The sequence below is a fragment of the Tiliqua scincoides genome, chromosome 2, assembly GCF_035046505.1.
Source record: "Tiliqua scincoides isolate rTilSci1 chromosome 2, rTilSci1.hap2, whole genome shotgun sequence".
NCBI classification, from domain to species: Eukaryota; Metazoa; Chordata; class Lepidosauria; order Squamata; family Scincidae; genus Tiliqua; species Tiliqua scincoides.
The window spans coordinates 44277132-44303355 of NC_089822.1; the positions used below are offsets into that span (position 1 = coordinate 44277132).

General features: G+C 44.7%; 1 protein-coding gene across 1 annotated transcript; it reads left to right on the forward strand.

Moving 5' to 3' along the window:
• The first annotated feature begins 23308 nt into the window (after positions 1 to 23308).
• On the forward strand, positions 23309 to 25861 carry LOC136638512 (zinc finger protein 501-like). The gene is made up of 3 exons (XM_066612556.1): positions 23309 to 23455; positions 24267 to 24354; positions 25155 to 25861. The coding sequence occupies exons 1-3, from the start codon at positions 23309 to 23311 to the stop codon at positions 25859 to 25861; spliced, it is 942 nt and encodes a 313-aa protein (XP_066468653.1).
• Positions 25862 to 26224: the final 363 nt, after the last annotated feature.

Consider the following 26224-nt stretch of genomic DNA (forward strand, 5'->3'; position numbering starts at 1 on the left):
TCCAATCCCGTTTGCACAAGCACACCACACAGTCTCCATGAGCACACAGTCCCACCTGCAATGAAGTGATCAACACAGCTCCACAAGCCCAGTCTCCTGTCTGCCCACCCCAGCACCGGTCACAATGGATGGGAGCTGCAAGGCCCGGCCGTACATGGGCCCCCTTAGGCCAAGGGAGGCCAGCTCTGTCAGTCAACCAAACACCCTGGCCGGGGGGGGGGGTGTTGGCCCGCCGTTGCAATGGAGGGATGCAGGTCGCATGCCCAAGCAAGGGCCGTCACGCCACCCTGCCATGCTGAAAAGCGACACCTCACCAGCGTGCCAGCAATGACAGATGCCTGTGAAGCGACTGTAGCGCGCCCTCCACCCCTTAGTGCAATGATGTCATCGTTGCGCACTGAATGGACACTGGAGGAAGATGGTGGAGCACCTGACCCATCACGGGGCCTGGACGCCTGAGGCAGCTGGTGTGCTCGTCAGCACTGTCTCTAGGAGCCCCCATCTCCCCATCCTGATAGCCAGCACCACAGCCCCCACCAGGGCAGCTTGGCAGGCGATTGGGCATACCATGGAATGGGCACAGCTGCCACCAAGCTGCCGTGCACCACTTTGTCTCCATCAGGTATCACCACAGGCTCTGGGGCAGCACTGCATGGGTGCAGAGGGTGGTGCCAGGGCATGCTGGGACTGACTCCTCCTTGCCCATTCCTGGCCTGCAGATGCAAACTCCCCTCAGGGGCATGTGGAGACCCCTGCCCTCATGGAGATAGACTGGCCATGGCTGCTGGACATCCCCATCACCACAGCTGAAGTAGGCCCCAGCCAGCCCAGCCTGTGCCCAGGACAGTGATGGGCATGTGCGACCAGCTGGAGCACGCATGACTGTAGGCCGGACACATGTGGCAGTCAACCATGGATGTCAGCAGTGAAGGACACATCACCCTGCTTGCTTCCCTGGAGAGGCTGGGGCAAACCAATGAGGAGCTGGTCCAGGGGGTGAACACCATGTCTGGGCACATGGTGGACCTACTTGGAGCTATGCGGGAGGACAATCGCCTCCTCCTCAAGATCCATGAGGGGATGGCCACACTGAGGCAGCTGCTGCCCTGCCACGCCATCTCCATGGGCAGCAGCGTGCACATGCCCAGGAGCAGCAGCCTGTAGTGCCCACACCAGCACCCTGGTGCTGCATCCCTGCCGGCCCTGTGATGCGAGCATGTGAGGTGCCCTGTCAGCTGCCGGCCCTAACACAGGTTCTGATATGGAGGCAGCAGTGACAACGGCCTGGGGAACCAATGCCATTACCATCTCCTTCGGATGTCCAGAGGTCCAAGGTGCCCTGCTGGGGTGTGGTGGGAGCGGGAGGTGGGCCCTCTGACTGTCCATGCCACACTCCTGCCCTCCTCCTGGCTGTGATACGACTGGTTGTGAGGGACGCTCAGGCTTGGTTGCCTGGCAGGCGCTGCACAGGCGCGTCCCAGACGCTGTGCCGGCACCCACCGGCACCGCCCCATTCCCTGTGTGCCTTTTCCCTCCATCTCCTTTGGTGTTTACGCCAGACAACTGCTCCAGCACCTTTGGATGCAGCACAACTGTAGCCTCTGGATAAGGCCTACACTATGCCAGCACACCTAGGTCACTGCCTTTGGGGTAAGTTAGGATTACGCCCTGCATGCTACATCCTATTTCCTTTCCCTGGCCTGATCCACAGACATAGGTAAACTTGGACTTGCACCACTGATATTGCTTGAGCAGGTCTAAATTGAACTGTTGTGGCTGCACGGGGAGTGCTTGCTCATCCATTGACTTGAGCTCAGAGCGCATCTCCCTCCTCTGTGTGAACAGAAGTAACATGTGACCCAGCCTGTGCTGCTTCTGTTCATTCAAAACATGCCATGCTCAGGAAAGTAAAAGGAAGGGGGTGGAGTGTTTCTCTCCCTCTCCCTTTCCACAGGAGGGGTGCTTGCATGTCCCGCCCACCTGCCTGATTTCCTCTTGCTTGCCCACTCACTTGCTCACTGACCATCCCCCCCCCATCCAGAGACATACACGTGTATGCACAGGGGTGGCAAAATTGTGTGTCACTGAGCAGTGCTCATAGGTTACCCCAGTTGTCTCCACTCCAGATGTTGGCCAGAGTCAGACCTCCTCATTTTCAGAATGGACACTGCATTTTTATGTATTCAGGCCATTCCTTGGACCACAAATGATCCACTTTAGTATGCACCTTTTCTATTATTCATGCTCTCTGAATCAGAGGGAGGCAACTATCTCCCTACAAGGTGAAAAAATACACATGTAACGTTAGCAGAATCATTCAGGCAATTAGAAGAGCATAATAATGGGACACTTGTGCCAGATTTAACAAGCTTTTTATGTTGCCAGAGTCAAGGAAGATATTATGGATACCTTAATCCCTCTGATTTGGCATTTTAAGGAATTTTTTTTTCCCTAAAGGAGTGGAAAGGTAGAGCAGTCACAGCTAATTAGACAGAGGTTCTGTTCACAAAATATAAAGTGATTTGTTTTTATTATATCTCTGTTTCTCTTAAAATACTGGTGAATTATACAGCAGTGCAGCCATCTTCTTACTCAATCTGGTCTGCAGTTTGGGGAAAGGCTATAAACGGGACAATATGCCTTCATTTGAGTTATGACAGCAATAGCGAGAGCAGGTGTCTCGACCATCTTGTGAATCCCACATGTCCGATCAGAGGTAGGAAGAGCAAAATGGCTAGAAAATCCATTACCAAAGAATAATCCCAGGGCCTTCCACAAGTGGATCAACAGTAAGGAAACATAATCAATTAGGCTTTCAATAATTTTATCACAGACTTGTTTCTTCTCTTCTCCTGGAAACCTGGCTACTACCTTGATCGATGGCTGTAATATATCCAAGCAACTGTGAATGCATTTAGTTTTATATAAATATGTGACGAGAAATGGGAGACTCGGATGACAAATAAACATCGCTAGCTACCAGTGGAACCAAACCAGACAAAATGACAATGGGAAGTTACATGGAAAGTATAAATCAACTAATCATTGAAATAATCCTCTCCAAATTTAGTAAACTGATCAGGCAGCTCAGTGGAGCCATGCAGTCTTTACCCATACAGTTTAAGGTCAAGGAAGGTACTTGGGAAACACTGGGATTCTGATGTGGCAGATTGCATGGCTATCTTGGTTCCACAGTTCACTATGAAAAGCAAAGATCAGCACACGCAATGATGCGTTAGCTGTAGTTCACCATTTTCAATCAATCCAGGTAGGGCTGAGAAAGATTCCAGGTGATCCCTGAAAGCAATCTTTCAGATGTTAACAGGACCTCCCAGAATTTTTAATGTTACCCCATGGTAAAAAAAATATGTACAGGAATAGCTTCAGTCAAAGTTAGCAACACTAGAAAGACCTCTGTCTGAAATGTTGGAGAACATCTATTAGTAGACAAGGCTATGCTGGGTGGGCCAATGATCTGCTTCAGTAGATAACAGGCTAATACGTCCTCTGAAACCAACCGTTGGGGATATTAATGATCTGATCTTCAAGCATAAGGCGCTTGTAAAACTGTATAAGCCCCAACCCACAATGCTTTCAAAGTAAACATGTCCATGTGCTATAGCAAGGGCTACTGACTTTGCATGTATCACTAAGAGCACAATCCTAACCAACTTTCCAGTGCTGGCATAGTTATGCCAGTGGGGAATGTGCTGCATCCTGCAGTTGGGGGGGCAGTCACGGAGGTCTCCTCAAGGTAGGGCAATGTTTGTTCCCTTATCTCGGACCTGCATTGCCCTTATGTCAGGGCTGGAAAGTTGGTTAGGATTGTGCGGTAACTGAAGTGTCTTGTGTTACCTTAGGAGATGGATTTGCATAGGGACAAGCAATCATATTTCTCACTTCCTGCTTCTCTTGGGAGTATGTTTTTGGATAATGTTTCACACATCTTGAATCCTGTTTCCCCAGTTTATCCCACTGAATTATTCTGCCAATGTTGTGAAGCAGGGTAGCACCTGGAAACTTAATGTGTGATTTAAGTATTAAGCTGTGTTTGTGTAATTGCCACATTTCACTAGTGAGAGAGATTCCCCAAATGTCCTCTATGTCTAAGATCTTCATAGGAAAATAGTACTGCTTTCTTCTGCATCAGGAAGATGTAAGTGCCTTTGTGACGTCACCAGCCATTACACCAATCCATACTCTCATCTCAGACCTATTTTCATGCCTAGCAATCCATGCCTTACAATGAGGAAAAGGGCAAAGCTACTATGTTAAACCTGAAAGTGGTGTCAAGAGTCAGTGGATGTACTGAGGTGAGAAAAGTCACCACTACTATTTCTGAGACAGACAACCATGTCTGGGTATCTGTTGGAAAACCAGAAATAAATTCTCCAGGTTTCTGTGCAATCACAGGGACCAAAACATTCCACTGAGCACATAATGCAAGCAATCACCCAGCCCTCACCCACATACTTTTGTACAGTTCAAAAGTAAGTGAAGGAAGTGTAGTTTCACATTGAATCAGGCAAGGACCTCCGGAATTTAGAATTGTGTAGGGATGAACATACAGCAAGTGTGTTGTAACTCTGTGGTTTATAACTGAAAACTGCTTTAAGAGAAGGGATGAGCAGTGGGTGGGGAGGCAGGTGAGATAGAGCCTCCCCACCGGAGTTGTTCAAAAAGCACAGCCACCGTGTGAGGTGCGCAAGCACACGCAACACACACAGCGCTTTTCAAAGGAATCCAGTGAGGATGCTCTGCCTCACCTGCCTCCCCACCCATGTGGGTTGTGAGTACTTGCACACCTCACACAGAGGTGCTGCTTTTCGAACAACTCCAGTGAGAAGGCTCTGCCTCACCTGCCTCCTCACATGCCTGTTTAGGAGATACTCTAATTGGTGGGCATTTTACTAATACGGCCAGAAGGATGAGCTACAGTTGAACAGGACTGATGAAGGAAGCACAGATAAACCAGCAGACACAGATGAGGATCCCAAGGGATGGAGAGAGTAAGAACCTAGGGGAAGAAAGTTGGGATAAAGTCAAAGAATGCAAGCTGACGTTGGCATTCACTCATTCATTCAACAACAGCCCCTCTTTCATTCTTTCAGCAAGAGCCACTCCGCTGCTAATTGGGCAAAGAGGCACCTCCTAAAGCCTCTGAGCCAGTATTTCTCAAACTGTGGGTTGGGACCCACTAGGTGGGCCGCAAACCAATTTCAGGTGGGTCCCCATTCATTTCAATATTTTATTTTTAATATATTCAACTTGATGCTACCATGGGATGTGACTGCATTTGGGGAAATGTTACAAACCTGTACTTTTAACAAGCTACTATGTATATTCTTTTAACAATTATAGCAAATGGGACTTACTCCTGGGTAAGTGTGGGTAGGATTGCAGCCTAGGTTTGTTAAAAATGTTCCTGCTTGAGGATGTCATTTCCGGCCATGACATCACTTCTGGTGGGTCCTGACAGATTCTCATTCTAAAAAGTGGGTCCCAGTGCTATGTGTGAGAACTACTGTCCTGAGCCATCTGCCAGCTTGTCATGGACTCAAGGGTTTAAACCACCCAGGACTCCTCCCTCACTAAACCCCACATGCACACTATGGGCCAGCCACTATGGGCCACTGTTGGGCTGTAATACCTGTTTCGAGCCACACTGAATCTTGAAAAAGCAAGATATAAATCTTTCAAAATAAATAAATTTAATTTGGGCGAGGTCTTTTTTTTTGCACATGTAAAACCATTTCTCCTCATCCAGCAACCTGTCTGCATGCCTCGCATCAGAATGTAGTTACCTTCACGCCTTGGCTGTAGACTTAACAAAAAAGCAAATAAAAACCTTGCACAGATGCCTGTGACAGATGGTATACCAGATATTGAGAAATCATTTTTGCTATAAAATTAGCAATATTGACAATTATGGAACACACTCCGTCATCATAGACAGCAGCAACCGTTTTAGAGCTTTGACCAAGAAAAAATAGCCCTTTTCTAATGCACACAGCACATGGTGCTGAAGTGGTCTGAGAGAGAGAGAGAGATTATTAAGCCTGTCAGAAATATTCCAACCCAGCTTGAAAACACAGAATGCTATGGAATTAATGATGACTCAAGCTCTTCAAAAGAATAAGACAGGCAGGTAGGTTACCTGGAAATTGACACACTGTGTAGTCTGCAGTGAACAGAAACCTTACTGAGTATCATGCCTATCTTCACACATTCAACAGCTGCTCCAAACAACCAAAATCTGTTATATGCAGATGCGCCCTCAGATGTCATAGAATGTCCTCAGAATTTCTGGAACTCCTATCTCAGTATCTTCACTAAGCAAAACAGTGCCAATCATTAAACAAAACAGGCGAACCACTAGGTGGCTCAGCAACAGACAGGGATGCTCGTTCTGATCTGACCACCATGAGGAATGAGAAGATGCATCTCCATTCATATCTATGCTTCCACAGGTTCACACTGACTGACTATTTGTGAGTGGACCTCACATCCTGCTATGTTCAGTTCTCACTTGCTGGATCAATTAAATACTCCATCTTAGGGACATCGTGCACGATGGAACAAGAGTAAGAGCCTAATCCTCTCCTTTTCCTCCTGCTGGTGCAGCTGCGCCAAAAAGAGGATAGTGTATCGGGATGAGTGGGCAGATTGGGAAGTTTAGCTTCAGAGGGGAAAGGAAATTTAAATCATCTTACCCCTCCATAAGCCTCACAGTAAGCTGCTAGAGTTCTGGTGGGAAGGTCTTTCTGGTCCTTCTGGTTTTTCTGCATGCGCCAGCAGATGTCAGGAAGCCTGCTGAATCATGTAAGCCTAGTGCAGGGGGTGAAATGGGGGGCAGGGGAGCGTGGGGATGGGGTGGTATGGAACAGGAGTGGGTGGAATGGGAAGGAGATGGGTGGGGGATGGAAAATCAGGTTTGGAAAGAGAGTCAGGTTTGATGGCAGTGCCAGCTGAATCCGAACCCCTTTCCTAGGCCTGACCAACCTGCATGGGTCAACATGGACTTGCACCAGTATTGGTGGCGCAGGCTCAAGTTGACCCATAGAGGCTTTTGGGGCTTACTCCAAGGCAAGGGGACAAATGTCCTTTACCTCCAGCAGCCAAAACTCTCCTTAGGATCTAGCGGGAGGGGGAAGGGAGGGACAAAACTGAGTGGAGAGGGGGAACGAACGGGGGCAGGCACCATCACAAGGGGCTGTTCACAGCCTACCAGTAACACCCTACTTCGAGGAAGGTTGTAATATATAATCTGCACTTGGCAAATATGTGAAGCCATGACATTTACAGTGACAATGCAAAGCCTCCTCTTTGCTTACTTCTATTTCCAACTGTACTGAAAACACACACACACACACACACACACACACACACACACACACACACACACAAAGACTGAGAGAGAACCAAAAGGGCGGAGTGTAATTAGAAACTTGCATATATACTGATGTTTTGGACACTGCCGCTAATCTTAATGCATTCAGAAGCCACGGGTGTGAAAAGATGATATTCTGCAGTTTCTGTGATGAAGGTGACAGGATAGCTCTGAAAAATAAAATCTGTTTTAAAGGACAAGCTCTAATAAGCTAGTGAGCTAGGCCACCAAACAATATAGCGGAGGCAGCCTGCATGGGGTGCGAGGTGAGGGAGCAGTTTACTATTCAACAGCTCTCAACACAGCCCTAGGATTTAAAGCTTCGGAGCTAAAACACACACGCACCGACTCCCTGACAACCAAGCTTATCTGAAATGTTGAAATAGTTATTCTACCGTGCCTTTTCCCCTGCTTCTCTGAAACAGCTTTAAATTGATTAGGGGAGCAAGAGGACTATGCAAGATAGCAGTAATAAATTAGAGTCAATTTCAAATTAAATAGGTCTGTCAGGGAATTGATCTTATTCTTATTAAGCCTTTTGCTCCCCTCTTCCTCCTCAGTTGCTTGTTATTGTTTAGGGGGGAAAGGTAGTTGAACTACAAAGGGGAGGGGGCAGGAAACAGTACCCGAGTATGGACCTTTGCTAGTTCTCCTAGCAACCGATATGTTTTGAGAACAATCCCTCACAGAATAGTATGTATAATATGGCTTGAGATTATTATGGAGAAGACAGTGGCCAACTTGCTTTCACATCAGAAAATGAGCAGAGATCTTCCAAATCCAATGTCATTCAAACTCGCAATTCTTTTGTACGTTTCCAGCAACGTTCAACGATGCCTTCACCTACCATCAGGTGAAATTGCAATTACATAGCCATGTGCCAGTCTCACACAGTCATATTTCTATGACTCATTAGCCAAGCGCATCCTGTAAATAGTTATCATGTGTAATAACTATTTAGTAAATCATGTGGCAAAAATCTGGATTCTATTTATTTTTCTGGACATTCATGAGCTTTCAATACTATCAACCATAGTGTCATCCCACATGACAATGGGGGTGCTATATTCCAGGGGATCCACAATGGCAGGCTGATTCAAGAAGGCAGCAGTCCCTAAACTGTGCATCATGGCTCCCTGGGGCTGTCCAGTGAATGCGCAGGGGTGTTCCAGGATGCTTGCCACCTGAGCCACACAGCAGCAAAAGTATGACATTATACCAAAGACCATGGAGCAGAGGTTCGGTTCAGCAGGCTGAGCTCTGTGTGTGAGGTTTTCATTGCATGAAAAGCTCATGTGCCCACCCTGAGCGTCTACTGCCATTTTCAGGGTTGCTTCATCGTATCACATCTCAGAATTAATTGGTGGTAACATCATCGCGTCCTCACATCTTTGCCAATTACTTACAGGTGCCCAGCTCTGCATCTGCAGCACAAAGGGCATTGCAATGGCAGTAAGTTTGGAGACCACTTCAAGAAGGTAATACTGGGGAACTAATTTATGCTCCAGGGTGGAAGAGGGTTCTATTTTGTCCCCTATACTGTGTAATACTTACTTGAAACTGTTGGACGAGGCCCAGGGATTTAAAATGAGTTGCTATCAACACACTTCTTGTGATTGCCACTTCTGTTGCTCTAATTTCTCTAATCCAGTTGTGGTATTAAATGATCTGACCAGCAACCTGCAGCAGGCAGGATGAAGGCTAATAAACTGAATCTCAAGCCAGATAAGACTGAAGAACTCTTAAGTAGACAGCAAAGATGACCATGGAAATGACACTTGGCCTGTTCTGGAAGGAGTTGCTTTTTCCCTTGAGGCTCATGTTTGGAACCTGGGGTTGGTATTAGGTCCAGCCTTGCCTAGGGATGCCCAGTTAGAATGCCTTATGCCAGCTCTGAATGGTTTTGGATAAGCATGATCCTACTGCAGATATCCATGCCTTGGCAACAGATGAGCCCTTAGACACAGACCCTTGATTGGTTTTTAGTTTAGCATACCTGACATTGCCTTCAACAAAAATCCTGCCTAAATAAAACTTCTACAATTGTGTCTTGATTGGGAACACTGTGTCAGGTCTATGTTCTGGATAAGGCAGAAACACAGCCAACAAAGTGGTTCAGGAACAGGTGCAGATTGCTGGAGTCAGCAGGATCAGCAAACACCTGTGACTGCCTCACCCTGGGTGTGGCTTAGCCTACACTGATTGGCCACTCCAACTACTTAATGTTTGGTCTGCTGAGCTTCCAGTGCAGCAGTAGGAGTGTAGTAGGAGACTACTGAACTGCTGCCAGTAACTTGGGAGGCTGGATGTGAGTATATACATGTTGTTACTGACCATGGAATGAACTTTGACTGTGTATCTTGGAAAACTGATTTGGATTTGTTGTTTATGGACTGACTGCTCATTGTGCTGACTAGGACTGTTTACTGATTACTCTACCTGTGATAACCCTTGCTCTGACATATAACCACTGCATGCAAAGAACTCTGCTGGTGTATGCTGTCTTGTGTGCCTGCTCATCCAAGGTTCCATACAACTCTTTACCAGACAAAGGGTTGCAACTCTAACACACTGGAGCTGCAAAGCCTGGTTGGTGAAAAGGCATAAATATCCCAGCAGAACACCATTTTAACAAGAAAGTGTTTAGAACAATTCCATATAACAGCAGGGAAGATGTCCGGTTGTGATTAACAACTTTCTCACTTGGAATTTTTGCTGGAGTGAGGAAATTGTGCCATTTCATCTTGCCCTGTTACAATGATGTTTATTACATTAGATGATCCATTTCTTCCCAAGCAGCCACTGTGTTATTGCTCCTTTCATCTCAAATTTATTTTTTGTTCCTGCTGTGTTAATCTTCTTGTTGCTCACGGTTTCAGATTTCTCACCATGATTGACTTTTTTTATATTTCTTATAGTTTTTAGTTTTAAATGGTTGGAGAGTCTTAGCAGTCTTTGGAGACCATTATCCCCCTCTTCCAACTTTTTGGTGTGGTCATGGAAGCCTCTGGATATAAAACAATTGGTTGTCTTTGAGCCCAATTCACCTTTCCAGCACTGATGCAATTGGGCCAAGGGGGTGTGTGCTCCAACTTGCGGGGGGGGGGGGGGGCTGTCATGGTGCCCTCCTCAAGATAAGGGAATGTTTCTTATCTTGAGGCTGTGCTGGAAAGTTGGATAGGATTGCTATGATGCTGCTGCTTGGAGGGCATTGCATAGAAATATAACGTATAAATTATTTTTCAACAATAAATTTGTACTGAAAAGAATATCCTTTTGTATTGAAAAGGGTACTAGGTACAGACTGTTTTCTCTTTCCATTCAAAGGTTGCAAGGTTTCATTTGTTTAGTGTTTGAGCAGTGATTTTTTGTTTTTTGTGCTTTGTTTACTGTTTTTAACATTTTAAAGTCTTTTGGAAAGTATTTTCACAAATTTCCTACCCAAGGTCTTGGTGCAAAAATATGTTGTAGAATACACATTAGAATATGCTAATCCACACATGCTGAATGCATAGAATCTGTAGACATTTCAATATTTTCTAAAATCTGAACCACTGGAATCTAGAGCCACACATTCTGCTCTGAATTTTGGCAAGAGAGGAATTCAGGAAAGGTTCAAGAGACTGCTCCTTATTCTGTGTAATATTTTACACGATATAATGGGTAGATGTGTGATTTTGGGGTGATAATGAAATAAAATCCATAACACTGCATTCAGCACTTCTCATTTTTGTAAACAAAAACAAAAAAACACCCTGAAATCTGTGAAAAATAAACTGGCTAATAGCTAGCTAGTTAGCTAGATAGGGGGATGCATGGGCAAGGACTGTGGCTACATTTGCTATCACTACACCACTTATATCACCAGTACTCTTTAAAAGTGATTATAATTTTATAAAAATGCACCCTTGGAATAAAAACAGATAACACCACTTTCTGCACTTTTCCTACTTGAGACAAAACCTGTGGAAAAAATAAAAACCATTCATAAACTAGAAGAGGAAAGAGATTAGAAGATATATATTTGATTAGATAGATTGATATATGATTGCCTGCACCCTTCAACGGTATGTTTTTGGGGTTTTTTGTGTTGTGTATTGAGTTTGTGTTATGTGTTTGTTTATATTTGTTTGTTTTTTATTTTGGAAAATTAAAAAATTTATTAAAAAATAAAAACATTTAAGATCACCTCTAGTACCGTATTTTTTGCTCCATAAGACGCACCTGATCATAAGACGCACCTGACCATAAGACGCACCTATTTTTAAGAGGAGGAAAACAGGAAAAAAATATTCTGAACCAAATAGTGTAATAAAATATTTAATAAACTATAACAGAATAACATTTGAACCATCCCCCCTTCTTAGGGTGAATGGGATCATAAACTGGCAGGAAGATCCCTCCCTTTATTAAGGTCACCAACGTGCACTCTTTTTTGCGGTATTCACTCCATAAGACGCACACACTTCCCCCCACTTTTTGGGGGGGAAGTGCGTCTTATGGAGCGAAAAATATGGTAATTATGTCTTTTATTTGTTCTTCACAGCATACACATAACTCCAGAACTAGCTATCCCAATGTGAAACCTCAGGAACTTTGTACCATACAGTTTGGTCCCTGGGTCCGTGAGCCAACAGTAGGTCTCTCCTTTTCTTCTTGTCCCTACACCTTAATGACTGACTAATAGCCTGAAATACCTTTCCATTTGTCTTCAGTTGTTTCACTTCCTTTGTTCATAAATGGTCTTTTATTGCTTTGTTACAGCAGCTGGACATTCTACCACCATTAGAAGGCATAATTATGATTATAAATGTCAAAGGAAAGGCATAGAAATCATTTACAATCTAATACTCTGGCTAGAGAATCGTTGGGGCATAAAGGCTCCCATACACCACAAGCTCCTACTGAAATCATTAATCCATAATGGTCAGTAGCAGTGCCAGAAGGGAATCTTACGCCTGTCTGAGGATAACACATGATAATAACAACCAGACAACCTATCCTGGAGCTCCAGGACTATGCAGTTTTATTTCATATTGACCTGAAATGTTATATGTCCAGGGCAAATAAAGAGATTTTTTGTATTGTGTTTCACTAGCAGAGTTAAATATAGCTCATCACAGAGTACTTCTGTTATTATGAAACAAAAAATAACTGATTATCTCATCAGAGGTGACCTGAGGGTTACCAAATAGATTCTACTTACTACAGTATATTACCCTTTTCCAGCTCCAAGATAACAGTTCGTGCCCACACAGACCCCTTATAGGGAAATATTGGATGTGGCAGACAAACAGTTCTTTTCAGATGAAAGCTTTCTTCATGTCATTGTTTCTTGAATCAAAGAATCAAGAAGTTGGAAGCCATCTCAAAGATTTTATCTTCTGGCCCCCTTCTCCAAGGGCATATTGTTTTTCAAATATTCTCTGCCAGTTGCTTACTCAGATTCTTGCTAAGACCCTTCAATGAAGGAGATTCTAATGTTTTTTTCTAGGCAATTTGTTTGATTATCCAAAGTATACCATCTTCTAGCACCAAATTCACAGCCCAGTCCTAACTAAACGCTGCGTCAACGGAACACATGTTCCGTCAGCACATGCTGTCACAAAAGTGCCATAATGAGTTTTTAAACAATGATTTAGCCTGCCTATGTATCTGTCTTTTCAGAAACACTCTTCCTATAGCGCCAAGATGAGCTGACATTGTCTTAGTAATGGCAGCAATTAGATTAAAAAGCAGATAAGTAAATGCACATAGTTCATGCACATAGTTCAAATAACAGGATACATCAATGGATGGATTTTTGGGGGCAGAAACCAATTCCATCTCTCGTCAAACTGGCTGATACAGTAATCCTATCCATGGGTTCCACTGGCTTGGTCAGAGCAGCACTGCTGCTAAAACTTGCTACACCATCATCATCATAAGGTAGAGTAGGGTAGGGTCAAGTCAGGGTAAGTTAAGGGAAGGGTCATAGCTCAATGGTAGTTATTGACATGCAACAGTTTGTCTTGCCACAGCTCCTCCCCACTGGGCCTCGTGCCCGCTTAAGGCTGATTAGTTTTTCTTGTTAAACTCACAAGTGCAGCAAGCAAAAGTCAGAGACAAGTCCCAGTCCACAGATTCCAAGTCAGTCAGTCCAATCAGTTAAAGTTGCCAAATCAGAGTCCAGAGCCAATAAGCCGAATCACAGTCCAAGGTCAGATTCCATGTAAGCCAGTCCAAACAATGAGAGTTGCCAATCAGAGTCCAGAGCCAATAAGCCAAGTCACAGTCCGAGGTCAGTCAGTATCGTCTTGTCTCCTCTCCTCCAACCTACACTCCTTCTGTAGCCCACACCCCCTAGTTCCTCCAGGTGCTGTTTATATACTTCTAGGTTCACTTTAGGTACAGCACACCTCCAGCTACCACCTGGACTTTAACCCTGCATTTACTTAGAGCAAGGGGCATTGTAGACACCACACCCTATCTCCTAGGTGATATCTTCCGCGATGTTGCTACAAAGGTCCAGATTCAGTCCCGGACATATAGCTAGGAAAGACCTTTATTTGAACCCCCCGAAAGCTGATGTCAGTCATTGTAGGCAATACAGAGCCAGCTGAACCAATGGTCTGTGACTCAATGTAAGGCAGTTTCCTGTGTTATCTAATCTTCCGAACTGCAAAGAGTTGCCTCTTGCAGGGAAAGAGACATTTCTGAAGCAGTTCCATGCCTTCCATAACAAGAATATTGCCTGTGTAATAAAGGAACAGCTAAACATAAAAAATAATTAAAATCATAAAGTAAGAACAAGCTGCTGAGCATATTTATCCCTGTGGCTTTTAGTCTAATTTTAAAATGTCGCCTAACAAGATAAACTAGGGATTCTCCACCCTGAATTCATTATTTCCTGGCATTGTTGTATTATGCCTGGATTATCTTCTGGATGCAAAGTATCCTTCGATTATGGCAAAAAAATAAATAAAACAAGACTGTTTGCATGATAAAGGAGTATACTGTTTGTTGTGGTTGCATTTCCCGTAACAGCTCACAACACTTTCCTCCCCCCTTTATTTACTAAGAAATCTGTTTTATTTTCTGTCTTTTGTATTTCTCGACTTAATGCGTACATCCTGCTTTCTTAGAAGTATGGATGGTGCAGCTGCTATAAATATTTCCTTTGTGATTCAGTCGGCAATAATTGGTGGCAGACACCCCAATTTCAGAAAATCTCTCCGCCGACTTGTGAACAGTTTCCCTCTCTCTAATAAATCTATCCCCCCTGAGTGACAGCCAATTAATTCACCTGCCCAAAGACCGGAGGCAAAGTCTCCTGTATTGCTGGCACCAACTCATTATGTGCTTTCCTGCCAGTGTACATGGGACTTGAAATCAGAACGTACAATTAATTTACATCTATGAATTTGTGACAACTTAGCCTAGTCCTTGTAGATTTAAGAAGGTTTTCAGTATGAAAACCTACTACACTTTTCCAATTTGTTTATATGTGTTGAAAATTATGTTGTTTGATGCAAGTTATGTATATCGGTTGTGAGTCGCAGCTTCTGCCCTCCATATGTCTCTCTCGTGCAAAACCCCAACAAATCCCAGCCATAACTGGGTCTTGGGAACTGCAGAAACACCTCCAGCACTTCCCCATTTTAGTCAGGAGACTTTGCTTCCAGTCCGATCATTTGCAACAGTTTCCAGCTAACAAGTGGAGCATGATAGACCTGAAAGCACTGAAACTACTATTCCTAGACATGGTAAAACTAGGGCGCACAGAGCACTGTGTCCATGTGGATAAGGCACAAGTCAAAAGCAGAAGCTGTCATCATGAAACTCCCTAACGCTTGGTGAAATGGAAGGACTTACAGACCTCTAGCACTGCACTGTAGAGGCAAACATTACTGGGAAGTGATGCTGGGACAATTCTAGAGGACCTGGCTGACTGCTGAGTTACTGGCATTACTTGAAACCTGGAACTGGACTTAAAAGAAAGGAAGCATTTTTTTTTATCTAAGATCTGCTCCCTGTCAACTTTCACTGAACAGTAGGGTCTTTAATAAAGTTGTTACTTTAGCGCTGGCATCTCTGAATCTGTGCTCAAGCTTTTTAATACAGAGGTTGCTGAGGTTTAGTCTGTTCTTATTGTATATGAATGAGTGCCTTGGAAAGAAAAGCAAGCCACCAGGCAAGGTGAAATCTCTGTAGAAATTGTTAAGGACTTTGTTCCCCAGCGTAAACATCAGATACTGTTGTAGGTCAAGGTAAGATTGATAATGACTCAATAAAAGATGTAAGTAGTGATGGAATGCACAAAAAATGCACAACCTATTGTTAAAGGATACACACACAATTCTGCACTCACTATAGGAGGCAGAGTAGTCTGTGATCTCCTTTGTAAAATCTCTGGCACTACAGAAACAATAGCACTTTTCAGGTGTTGTAATACCTGGTAATACCTTATTACCTTCTTGTAATAAGACTTAACAATAATACACACAATTCCACACACACAAAGATAACATCAAAGAGCTTAGTGAAGGAGCAAAGTCTTACAGCTCAACCCTACCAAACTCCCTGCATGGTTATGCAGTGGTGCCAACATGGTATTGACTGCATCTTGTCAGGCGGGAGGGGCGTTAGCTGCATCTTGTGGCTTTCAGCCTTCAGAGGCCTCCATGGGACAAGGGAACATTTGTTCCCTTGCTGCAAGGAAAGTTCCTGCTGGCCTGGTGGGTCAACTCAGACCTGCATGAAAGCAGATTGAACCTGGGAAGGGGGTGAGGATTTGGGAGTCTCCACTGCTTCTGAACCAACACTCTTCTCAAGCCCTCTGCCCTCCTTCCTGTCCCCATCACCCACCATTCCATCCACCCCCACCCCATTCCAACCCCTCCTTATGCCCCCTGCGTAGTCCTACCTGGGGGGGGGGGTGTTCACTGTCCACCATCATGCAAAGCTGGCTGTTCACGTCTCACCCACAAATGTTGAGAGCTGCACTTGGAACCTGGAATGAGAGGAATGATATGTAGATGTCTCCACCTTTTTCCATCTGCCTCATTTTGGATTCCACTCTATTTATATTGAGAGTCTTGTGTGGTGCAGAGTGGTCGGTTACAGTATTGCAGCTGAGAACTCCTCCATGACCTGAGTTCGATCCCAGAGGAAGTTGGGATCTCAGGTAGCCAGCTCGAGGTCAGCTCAGTCTTTCATCCTTCTGTAGTCGGTAAAATGAGTACCCAGCTTGCTGGGGGAAAGGTAATATTGGGGAAGGCAATGGCAAACCACCCCATTTATACCAAGAAAGCGTCACAGATGCTGCATCACCCCAAGGGTCAGTAATGACTCGGTGCTTGCACAGGGGACCTTTCCTTTCCTTCCTATTTATACTGTTTTATCAGGACAATGGACTATCATAAGAATCATCAACCACACTTCAAAGTTATTTTCCAAGTCTTATTTGCTGAAAGAAATTTACGTTCTTTCCTTTGATTATATTTCTATAATCAATGTTTAACTCATGTCACCTACACACATTCCACTCAATTTCAAACAACCCCCCCCCCCAATTATCTCTGCTAGGTTAAGTATTTTTCCTGCTTAATCCCAGGGAAAATATAAACTGCTTTTCAAGACTCCCAACTATAACAAAAGTCATTCATTGAGGCTGCATGTCTATGCACACTGTGCTCCACTGTGGGATTTACTTGCACATAAACATGCATTGTGCTGAAAATGCCTTGGGGTGAAAAATCACTCCAAAGGAACAAGACTCCCCAGTGTAGGCCTGGAAAGTAGCTTGGCAGTATAGATCCCAATCTGGTGTACTGATGTCACCAAACTTCATATTCCCTTGTTTGCGATCTGCAAATCTGGGGAGCTTGCAATGTTTGTCTTGCAATCAGATATGCACTGTGGCACCAAAAAGTCCTTCTCCAGTGTGAGACAGACACCAGGAATGCTGGGAAATGTAGTGCTCCGATTGCTACTAACAGAGAGGCTGGTAGTTGGGAGGGAAGGAATTTGGATGGATGGCAGGTCGGTGTAAGGGAGAGGATATGGTGGGTCAATGGGGGGACAGAGAGATGGAGGATATCAGTGAGGTTTGGAGGGTATGATTTGACTCAGAGACTCAGAATAAACTGCTAAGCGATTTCCAATTTTGAGTGAGAAGTTTGATTCTCCTGCCAGGAGACATCTGTCCTATAAACCAACTTTTTTTAAGTCTATTCACCCCAAATCAGTGGGCTTTCTCTGCTCACTCCTTCCCACTGAATAAGGAGCATTTTGGTCCCATCCTTTCCAGGATGTAGTATATGCTGCCTTGACGACAGCATGGCAAATGTTAATTACCTTCCAGCATGTCAGCTTGAGTTCTGAGGGATGCAGAACCACAGCTTACAAGTTGGTTCAGGGAGCAGGTGTGGATTGCTGAGTTAGCAGAATCAGCAGGCACCTGGGACAGACACACCCTGGGTGTGACCAAGCCAGCACTGATTGGCTAAGCTGACTACATAAGGTTAGTCTGCTGGAGCTTCCAGTGCAGCAGTAGGGGAGTTGATGGAGATAACTGTTGAACTGCTGCCAGTGACTGAGGAGGCTGGATACTGTATGTATATGTAATTACTGACTTATGGACTGAACCTTTGACTGTGTATTATTGGAAACTGATTTGGATTTGTTATACTTGGACTGACTGCTCTCCGTGCTGACTCTTGGAATGTTTACTGACTACTCTGAATGTGATATCCCTTACTCAATACAACTGCTGAAAGTACTCTGCTGTATTTGATGTTTTCTTGCAACCTGCTCACATTGGGACAAGACTGGGATCCTACACCAATCATCTCATAATTTATCCAAAAATAACCTTAACATGGGTTATGGGCCCAGGAACTGCTGACTTGGTCCCAGACACTGCTGACTTGGTCCCTGCAACTGCTGAGTTAATCCTGTGAACTGGTGAGCTACAAGAACTGCTGTTGTTACTGCTACAGGTGACTGAAAACATTATGGAGATGAGCACAGTTACAGCCTCAGGGTTCCTGATAATCCGGTTGAATGGACATAATTATGCCACTTGGTCTTGTAAAGTCTCGTTATTGCTAAAGCGAGAGGCTCTGGGGAATGTGGTGGTTAATCCACCAGACTTGGCAGTCCTCGATGAGGAGGAGGCCGCAGAACTAATACAAACTTACCAAAGGGAAAATGAAAGAGCATTATGTATAATTGGCTTGACCTTGGAGGACCAGCAGCTGGTCCACATTGACGGACTTATCTCAGCTAAAGAAAGTTGGGAGGCACTCAGAGCCATCTATGTGCGAGATAGTGTTGGCGCGCAGGTACATCTCATGCACAAACTGCTAAGGACATGCCTCCAGCCAGGAGGGAACATGCTGACTCACCTAGAGTTTATGAAACGGACTCTGGGGGAACTCCAGGAAAAAGAGAGAAATTTCACTGAACTGCAACAGGTGTACATAATTCTCTGCTCCCTTGATGAGAGCTATGACCAGTTTGTGACAAATTTGGAAGTAGTACCCCAAGCAGAACTAACAATTGCCAGCCTGACAAGTCGACTCCTTGATGAGGATAGAAGGAGAAAAGACAACAGAGTGCTTAGAAATCACAAGCAGAATTCCTCGGCCCTGCAAAGAGGGAAAGCACCTGTGGAAAGAGTAAGTGACCTTGACTCTACAAAAGCTTACTCTGCCGTGAGAAAATGTTATCACTGCCAGAGCCCTTCCCACTTAATCAAAGACTGTCGGTCTAAAAGGGGAGGAAAGAAACCCCTCCATTATGGCAAAGGAGAAGGGGTGAATTTGACTGTCACCGGAAAAACAAAGGACTGTGAAAACTATTTTGTTATTGACAGTGGGGCAACGGCAAACATTTGCAATGATAAGAGACTGTTTCAATCATTTGAGCCTGCAGCAAACCAATGTGTCACACTAGCTGATGGAGTCACTGCCAATGTGTGTGGAAAGGGAAAAGTTGTTTTGCCAGTACTGCAAAGAACCTTTGAAATGGTATATGTACCAAACCTGACCTATAACCTCCTATCTGTTGCCGCGTTGACAAGGCAGGGCTACACCCTGCAATTCCATACAGAGGAGTGTAAAATAATGAAGAATGCTGAGCACGTAGCAACTGCTAAATTACGTGATGGATTGTATTTGTTATACTATACTTCAAAAGAAACTGTGGGGTCAGTGTTGACTAACCGAGCAGCACACTCACATTGTATTCACAAGTTACATCGCCAACTTGGTCATGCTTGTTTCCCAGCCCTCAGAAAGACTGTTGAACATTCTAAAGGGATAAAATTAAAACCCTGTGGCTTATACCTGGACTGTGAGGTGTGCAAAGCTGTTAAGTCCAAGGCTGCACCCACCAGGAAGCCTGGTAATTATGAAACCAAAGAGGTCCTGGACCTAATCTTCATGGACTTAATTGGGCCGTTCTCTCCCAGCATGGGAGGAGCAAGATTTGTGTTGTCCATCGAGGATCATTTTTCTCATTATGCTTTTTGTTATCTGATGCAAACAAAGGCAGAGACAAGCCAGACTGTAGCGTACTGGCTGAAGTTTGTAAAGAGGAAGACTGGTAGGCTACCCAAATGCATCATAACTGACCGGGGAGGTGAATTTGTGAACCAAAGGTTTGAAGATTGCTAAAAGAAAATGGCATAGAGCACCGTATATCAGCACCTTATCGACCTCAACACAATGCCCACTGTGAAAGAAGGGGCCAAACTTTGCAGAATATGGCATTCTGTATGCTTAAAGACAGTTGACTACCATTTAAATATTGGGGCGAGGCAATGATGTGTGCTTCGCATACATTAAATGTAATCTGGCATTCTGGCACTGGACAGATACCATATAAGATATGGCATGGGAAAACGCCATCTCTGGACTATGTACATATGTTTGGTGTCCCTGCTTATTTACACATACCTAAGAAGCAAAGGCTTAAAGGACAACAGAAAAGCAGGAAGATGTATTTCCTTGGGTATGAAGCGAACCACAAGGCATACAGATTTGGGTACTTGCACTCAAAGGACATTGTTGTTAGTGCAAGTGCAAAATTCCTAGAGGACACTACAGGGTGGGAACGATTGGGGCCATGTGTTGCCACATCCTACCCGATAGCGGACTATAATGGATTACAATCAAAGAAATCTGTCCCTGTAAAAGAGAAATCACCTAAAAGACTACCTCCTATACTGAAGGAGGAGCCTAGGGATGAGGAGACATTCCCTGATATGGATGACAAAGAATTGCAACCAGAACCTGAGACTGAGATACCAGACCCACAACCTACTGATGAGGATGTCAGTATACCCCGTAGATCCACCAGAGAACGTAGGGAACCTGATCGGTTCAAACCGGGGACTATTTGTCAAGTGTCCATTGAACCTTCCTCATATGATGCTATAAAGGACATGCCTTTAAATGAACAAACAGCCTGGAAGGCAGCTATCAATGCTGAATTGAAATCTATGCAAGACTTAAATGTGTACGAGGACACCTATCTCCCTCAAGGGGAAAAGGCAATAGGGTGCAAATGGGTATTCAAGGTGAAGAGGGATGCATATGGTCAGACAAAATGTAAGGCCAGGCTAGTCGCCCAAGGATTTGGGCAGGAAGCAACTGATTATGATGAACTGTTCGCACCTACTCTCAGAAATTGTTCCTTGTATAGTGCGCTGGTGTTAGCAGCGAAGGAAGGGTATAAAATTAGGCATTTAGATGTTAAGACCGCATATTTACATGCGTCACTTAGACACACTGTTTACATGAGGAAACCTTTGGGGACTGCTGAAACTGATAAAGGATATTGGCTACTTAAAAAGAGCCTATATGGACTAAAGCAATCTGGATACGAATGGAACCATTGCCTTTCTACTACACTGAAGGAGGAGGGATTCCACAAAGGCACAGCTGACCCATGTATTTTTACCAGGGGTAAAGGCCAGCTGAAATGCATTATACTATGTTTTGTAGTTGACTTTACAATATTATGTAAGAATGCAGAACAAGCAAATGTTCTTATAGAAGCATTGCGGATAAGGTTTACATTGCGTGACTTAGGGGAAATACACAATTATGTAGGATTGGATATTACCAAAGTATTAAATGGCTATAAAATCTCACAAAGAGGCAAAATAGCAGCATTACTAAGAAAGTTTAACATGGAACAGTGCAATGGGGTGAAGACGCCAATGGAGACTGACTTTGAGAAGGATGACTCACCCAGTCCCATGTTTGACACAAACATGTACAAATCCTTACTGAGAAGTTTAATGTGCATTAGCCAGTGGAGTAGACTGGACATAGCGATGGCTTGTAATATATTGGCCAGAGCATCAAGCCAACCAAAACAGAAACATTGGCTAGCCGCCAAACGTGTCCTGAGATATTTAAAACAAACGATAGACTTATCCTTGTACCTTGAACCTAAGGGTGGTCTGAGTCTTACCGCATATGTGGATGCAAATTTTGCCTCAGACACCGAGACAAGGAAGTCAACCTCAGGCATGACACTATTTCTGGCAGGAGCCTTAGTGGGATGGAAAACTGTAAAGCAAAGACATGTGTCGCTATCCACATGTGAATCAGAATTTGCTGCGCTGAGTTTGATGTGTTCGGAGCTTATTTGGTACAACCAGTTAATGATAGATCTTGGCATACAGGTACCTAAACCAATTACAGTTATGGAGGATAATCAGGCAGCCATCCAGATGGCTATGACACCTGGTGTGAGAGGGAGATCCAAACACACAGATGTACGCTTCCATAATGTGAAGCAATGTGTGTCTGATGGTTTAATCAACCTAACATACTGTGAATCAAGCCAGAACATGGCGGACGCACTGATGAAAGTGCAAGGAACTAGTAGGCATCTAGAAAACTGTAAGAAGCTGGGACTAAGGGTCTAGGTATGATAGAGGACCTGAACCAAGGAGGAGAATGTCAGCTTGAGTTCTGAGGGATGCAGAACCACAGCTTACAAGTTGGTTCAGGGAGCAGGTGTGGATTGCTGAGTTAGCAGAATCAGCAGGCACCTGGGACAGACACACCCTGGGTGTGACCAAGCCAACACTGATTGGCTAAGCTGACTACATAAGGTTAGTCTGCTGGAGCTTCCAGTGCAGCAGTAGGGGAGTTGATGGAGGTAACTGTTGAACTGCTGCCAGTGACTGAGGAGGCTGGATACTGTATGTATATGTAATTACTGACTTATGGACTGAACCTTTGACTGTGTATTATTGGAAACTGATTTGGATTTGTTATACTTGGACTGACTGCTCTCCGTGCTGACTCTTGGAATGTTTACTGACTACTCTGAATGTGATATCCCTTGCTCAATACAACTGCTGAAAGTACTCTGCTGTATTTGATGTTTTCTTGCAACCTGCTCACATTGGGACAAGACTGGGATCCTACACCAATCATCTCATAATTTATCCAAAAATAACCTTAACACAGCACACTCCCGAACAGGGAGGAGATAAAAATGAAAATCATGCAAATGCAGTTCTTCGGCACTCTCTGTTGAGCCTCTGAAATGTATGTTGAGGACATCCAAGGACATAACAGATTGCTTCAGTGGAGAAGAATTTCCTACCCATAACCCACGTCTGAGAAATCTTTCATTAAAGAATTCCCCCCTTACAGTGCATCTTTATTCCCATCAACACATTCCCAGGGAGAGAAGATGACAGTTATCCAGGATGATGCTGAGGTGAATGACTTTCTAAATCACTCACTTGAGGTTATAGCACGGAATTCAAAATCCTCTCTCTCATACTATTGCTTGTTGGGTTGGATGGAGACTGGCCAAACCAAAGCACAAGGTTAGCTTATGTCTAGAGGGATGATCTTTTTAGCCAGTATGCTGCAGGTGTGCCACAGGAGTTTGAAGAACATGGCGAACATTGATGAAGAAAGGTCTGCAGGTGTGCCATGGGAATTTGGAGCACAGTGGTTGAAAATTGCTGACAATGCTTTTCCAGGTTCTGCGGCTCTGGATGTGACATTACAAGAGGTGAAGACCATTGACAGGACCACAGAGGTCAATGTGCCATGAATCGAAAAACATTGAAAATTGCTGGTCTAGCTGTTGTATTGTTCATTCCTTCCCTTCTTTTCTTTTAATTAAAGAAGGCTTTCTTCAGATTTTTCAGATTCACTAACATGACTTTGAAACTGGACTGATAGCAGGAGGCCTCAGATCCCAGAGGGGTAGAGCAGTGTTCTTCAGCCTTGGGTTCGGGATGCCGATGAGGTTGCGGCGACTTATGGGAATAAAAAAGATTGAAGACCACTGGACTAAGAGCACCACCTGATAAAAGGGCAGGCATCTGGTGTATCTGTTCAGGTACTAGGAGACTGTGTCCCAGTCCTGCTCAGAATCTTAGCAATTCTGCTAAGATAGCTTTCACTAGTCGAGGCTTCATGGTGAGTTTTTCTGCCCTCTCTAATAAGAATTTTTGGTTACAATGAACAGTGCTGGGAGGGTATTACAGGGGTAGGGAGTAGGTGGTGAGAGAGGCAGGGGTGACAGATAGGATCCCATGGTGGCAGATGGATGTTGTGTCCAACGCTTGATTGATTGATCAATTGATTGATTGGCGTCATGGCATGAAAAAGATTGAAAAACACTGGCCTATAGGCAGGCTATACTTTTAATTGTCAGAGCAATCACACACATACCCCCTCCAAAATTAGGCCCAGAAGTGTGAAAGAAGCAAATTTTTCATGAATGACTACACCTTGTTTACACAGCTCATTTGATCCTGTGCACAAAAGCCACATCCTGGGAATTTCCTAACTTAAAGTAAACAAGGTTGTTAGCAACGTAAAAGAATGTTCTCCAACCACAGGTGGCCTCAACAACTCTGTGGCCAAATTCAGCCAAGGAGTCCACACTGATGAAGCAACGGGCCTTCATAGTTAGCTTCTGCACCCTTGGTAAGGTGCTACACAATACCAGCATTCATTTAGGGCTGGGGATGAGCAATCAAGACCCATCAAGCCAGAAGCGGACTTCCCCAGCCACGCACCTGGGGCAAAGGTCCATGATGACCCCCCCACGGGCTATCATCGCCCCCCCATGCAAAAATCCACCCCCCCCCACTCACCTGAGGCTCACAGAGTCTTGCGCAACCCAGGACTGCGTCGGGAAAGACTTTCTGAGGTTTCCCGACATTATAAACTGTGCTTCCTGGAAACTGGAAGCACAGTTTCCGCCCCCGTTGGGAGCCTCAGAGAGGCTTCCGTGGGGTTCTAGCACCTCGCGCTTGGGGCTTTTGCCCCATCAGACCTTATGGTAGGTTCACAACTGCAACAAGCTACAAAACAAAGATCCATATAAGATCCTTAATGACCCAATTCTCTCTCTCCTTCCCTCCAGTGGAACTAGCATTCTGGAGCCACAATGCATTTTAGGGCAGAATGCAAAAGGAATTTCTCCTGTGCATTTATGTTTACGTGTGTCTGAAAACTGGAAGTACCTTTCTAAGGCCTCTGGGTGCCACCAGAAGGATCATGTATGGAGGGGGGACAGCGACAAGTTCTTCAGCAGGCTTCTTAGTCAGTATGACTGGGAGGAGGTCTATGAATGGCGGCAGCACCATCAGTTGGGCTGCTCAGGAGCACTTACACCAGCTGACCCATTCCCCCCAAATATGACAGCTAATGGACACCACACTTTCCCAACTAGCTGCAGTTTCTTCCTTTGGTCTCTTACTGCATTTCTGTTCCTATTTCAGCATCTGTTTGGGACCAGACTGAAAGAAAGAGGAAGCAGACTCAGCGTTCCCAGCAAAGAACCCACACAGAAGAGAAGCCCTATAAATGCCAAGAGTGCAGAAAGACCTTCAGTCAGAGTAGTATACTTCAGATCCATCAGAGAACCAACACAGGGGAGAAGCCCTATAAGTGCCAGGAGTGTGGAATGACCTTCAATCAGGGTGTGAAACTTAAGGGCCACCAGAGAACCCACACAGGTGAGAAACCCTATAAATGCCAGGAGTGTGGAAAGAGCTTCAGTTGGAGTAGTTCACTTAAGCAGCATCAGAGAACCCACACATGGGAGAAACTCTGTAAGTGCCATGAGTATGGAAAGAGCTTCAGTACCAGCAACAGCCTTATACTCCATCAGAGAACCCACACAGGGGAGAAACCCTATAATTGCCAGGAGTGTGGAATGACCTTCATTCGGCGTAGTTTACTTAAGCGCCACCAGAGAACCCACACAGGGGAGAAACCCTATAAGTGCCAAGAGTGTGGAATGATCTTCAGTCAAGGTGGAAACTTTAAGCGCCACCAGAGAACCCATACAAGAGAGAAACCCTATAAGTGCCAGAACTGTGGAAAGACCTTCAGTCACAGTAGTGTATTTAAGTGCCACCAGAGAACTCCACCAGCAGAAACCCTACAGCTGTCAGGAGTGTGGAAAGCTCTTCAGTACCCATGACAGCCTTATACTCCATAACAGAACTCACACAGCGAAGAAGTCCTATAGGTGCCAGGAGTGTGGAATGACATTCAGTCAGAGTGGTCATCTGATAATCCATCACAGAACTCACATAGGGGAGAAACCCTATAAATTCCAGGAATGTGGAATGGCCTTCAATCAGGCACCACCAGAGAACTCACAGAGGGGAGAAACCCTATAAGTGCCAGAAGTGTGGAATGACCTTAAATCATAGAAGTATACTTAAGCACCACCAGATAACCCACTTGGGAGAGAAACCATATACAGCTTCACCATGTTAAAATTGTTTTTGTGCTCAGTTAGGTAACAAAAGTTGAGTCCTTCCTTTGCCTCAAATAGTTG

Excerpts from the sequence above, each read along its gene's own strand:
- LOC136638512 (XM_066612556.1), top strand. The coding sequence starts at position 23,309 with ATGGCGAACATTGATGAAGAAAGGTCTGCAGGTGTGCCATGGGAATTT. Across the intron at positions 23,456-24,266 it reads CCATTGACAGGACCACAGAG|GTGGCCTCAACAACTCTGTG; the intron begins GTCAATGTGCCA and ends CTCCAACCACAG. Across the intron at positions 24,355-25,154 it reads AGTTAGCTTCTGCACCCTTG|CATCTGTTTGGGACCAGACT; the intron begins GTAAGGTGCTAC and ends TTCCTATTTCAG.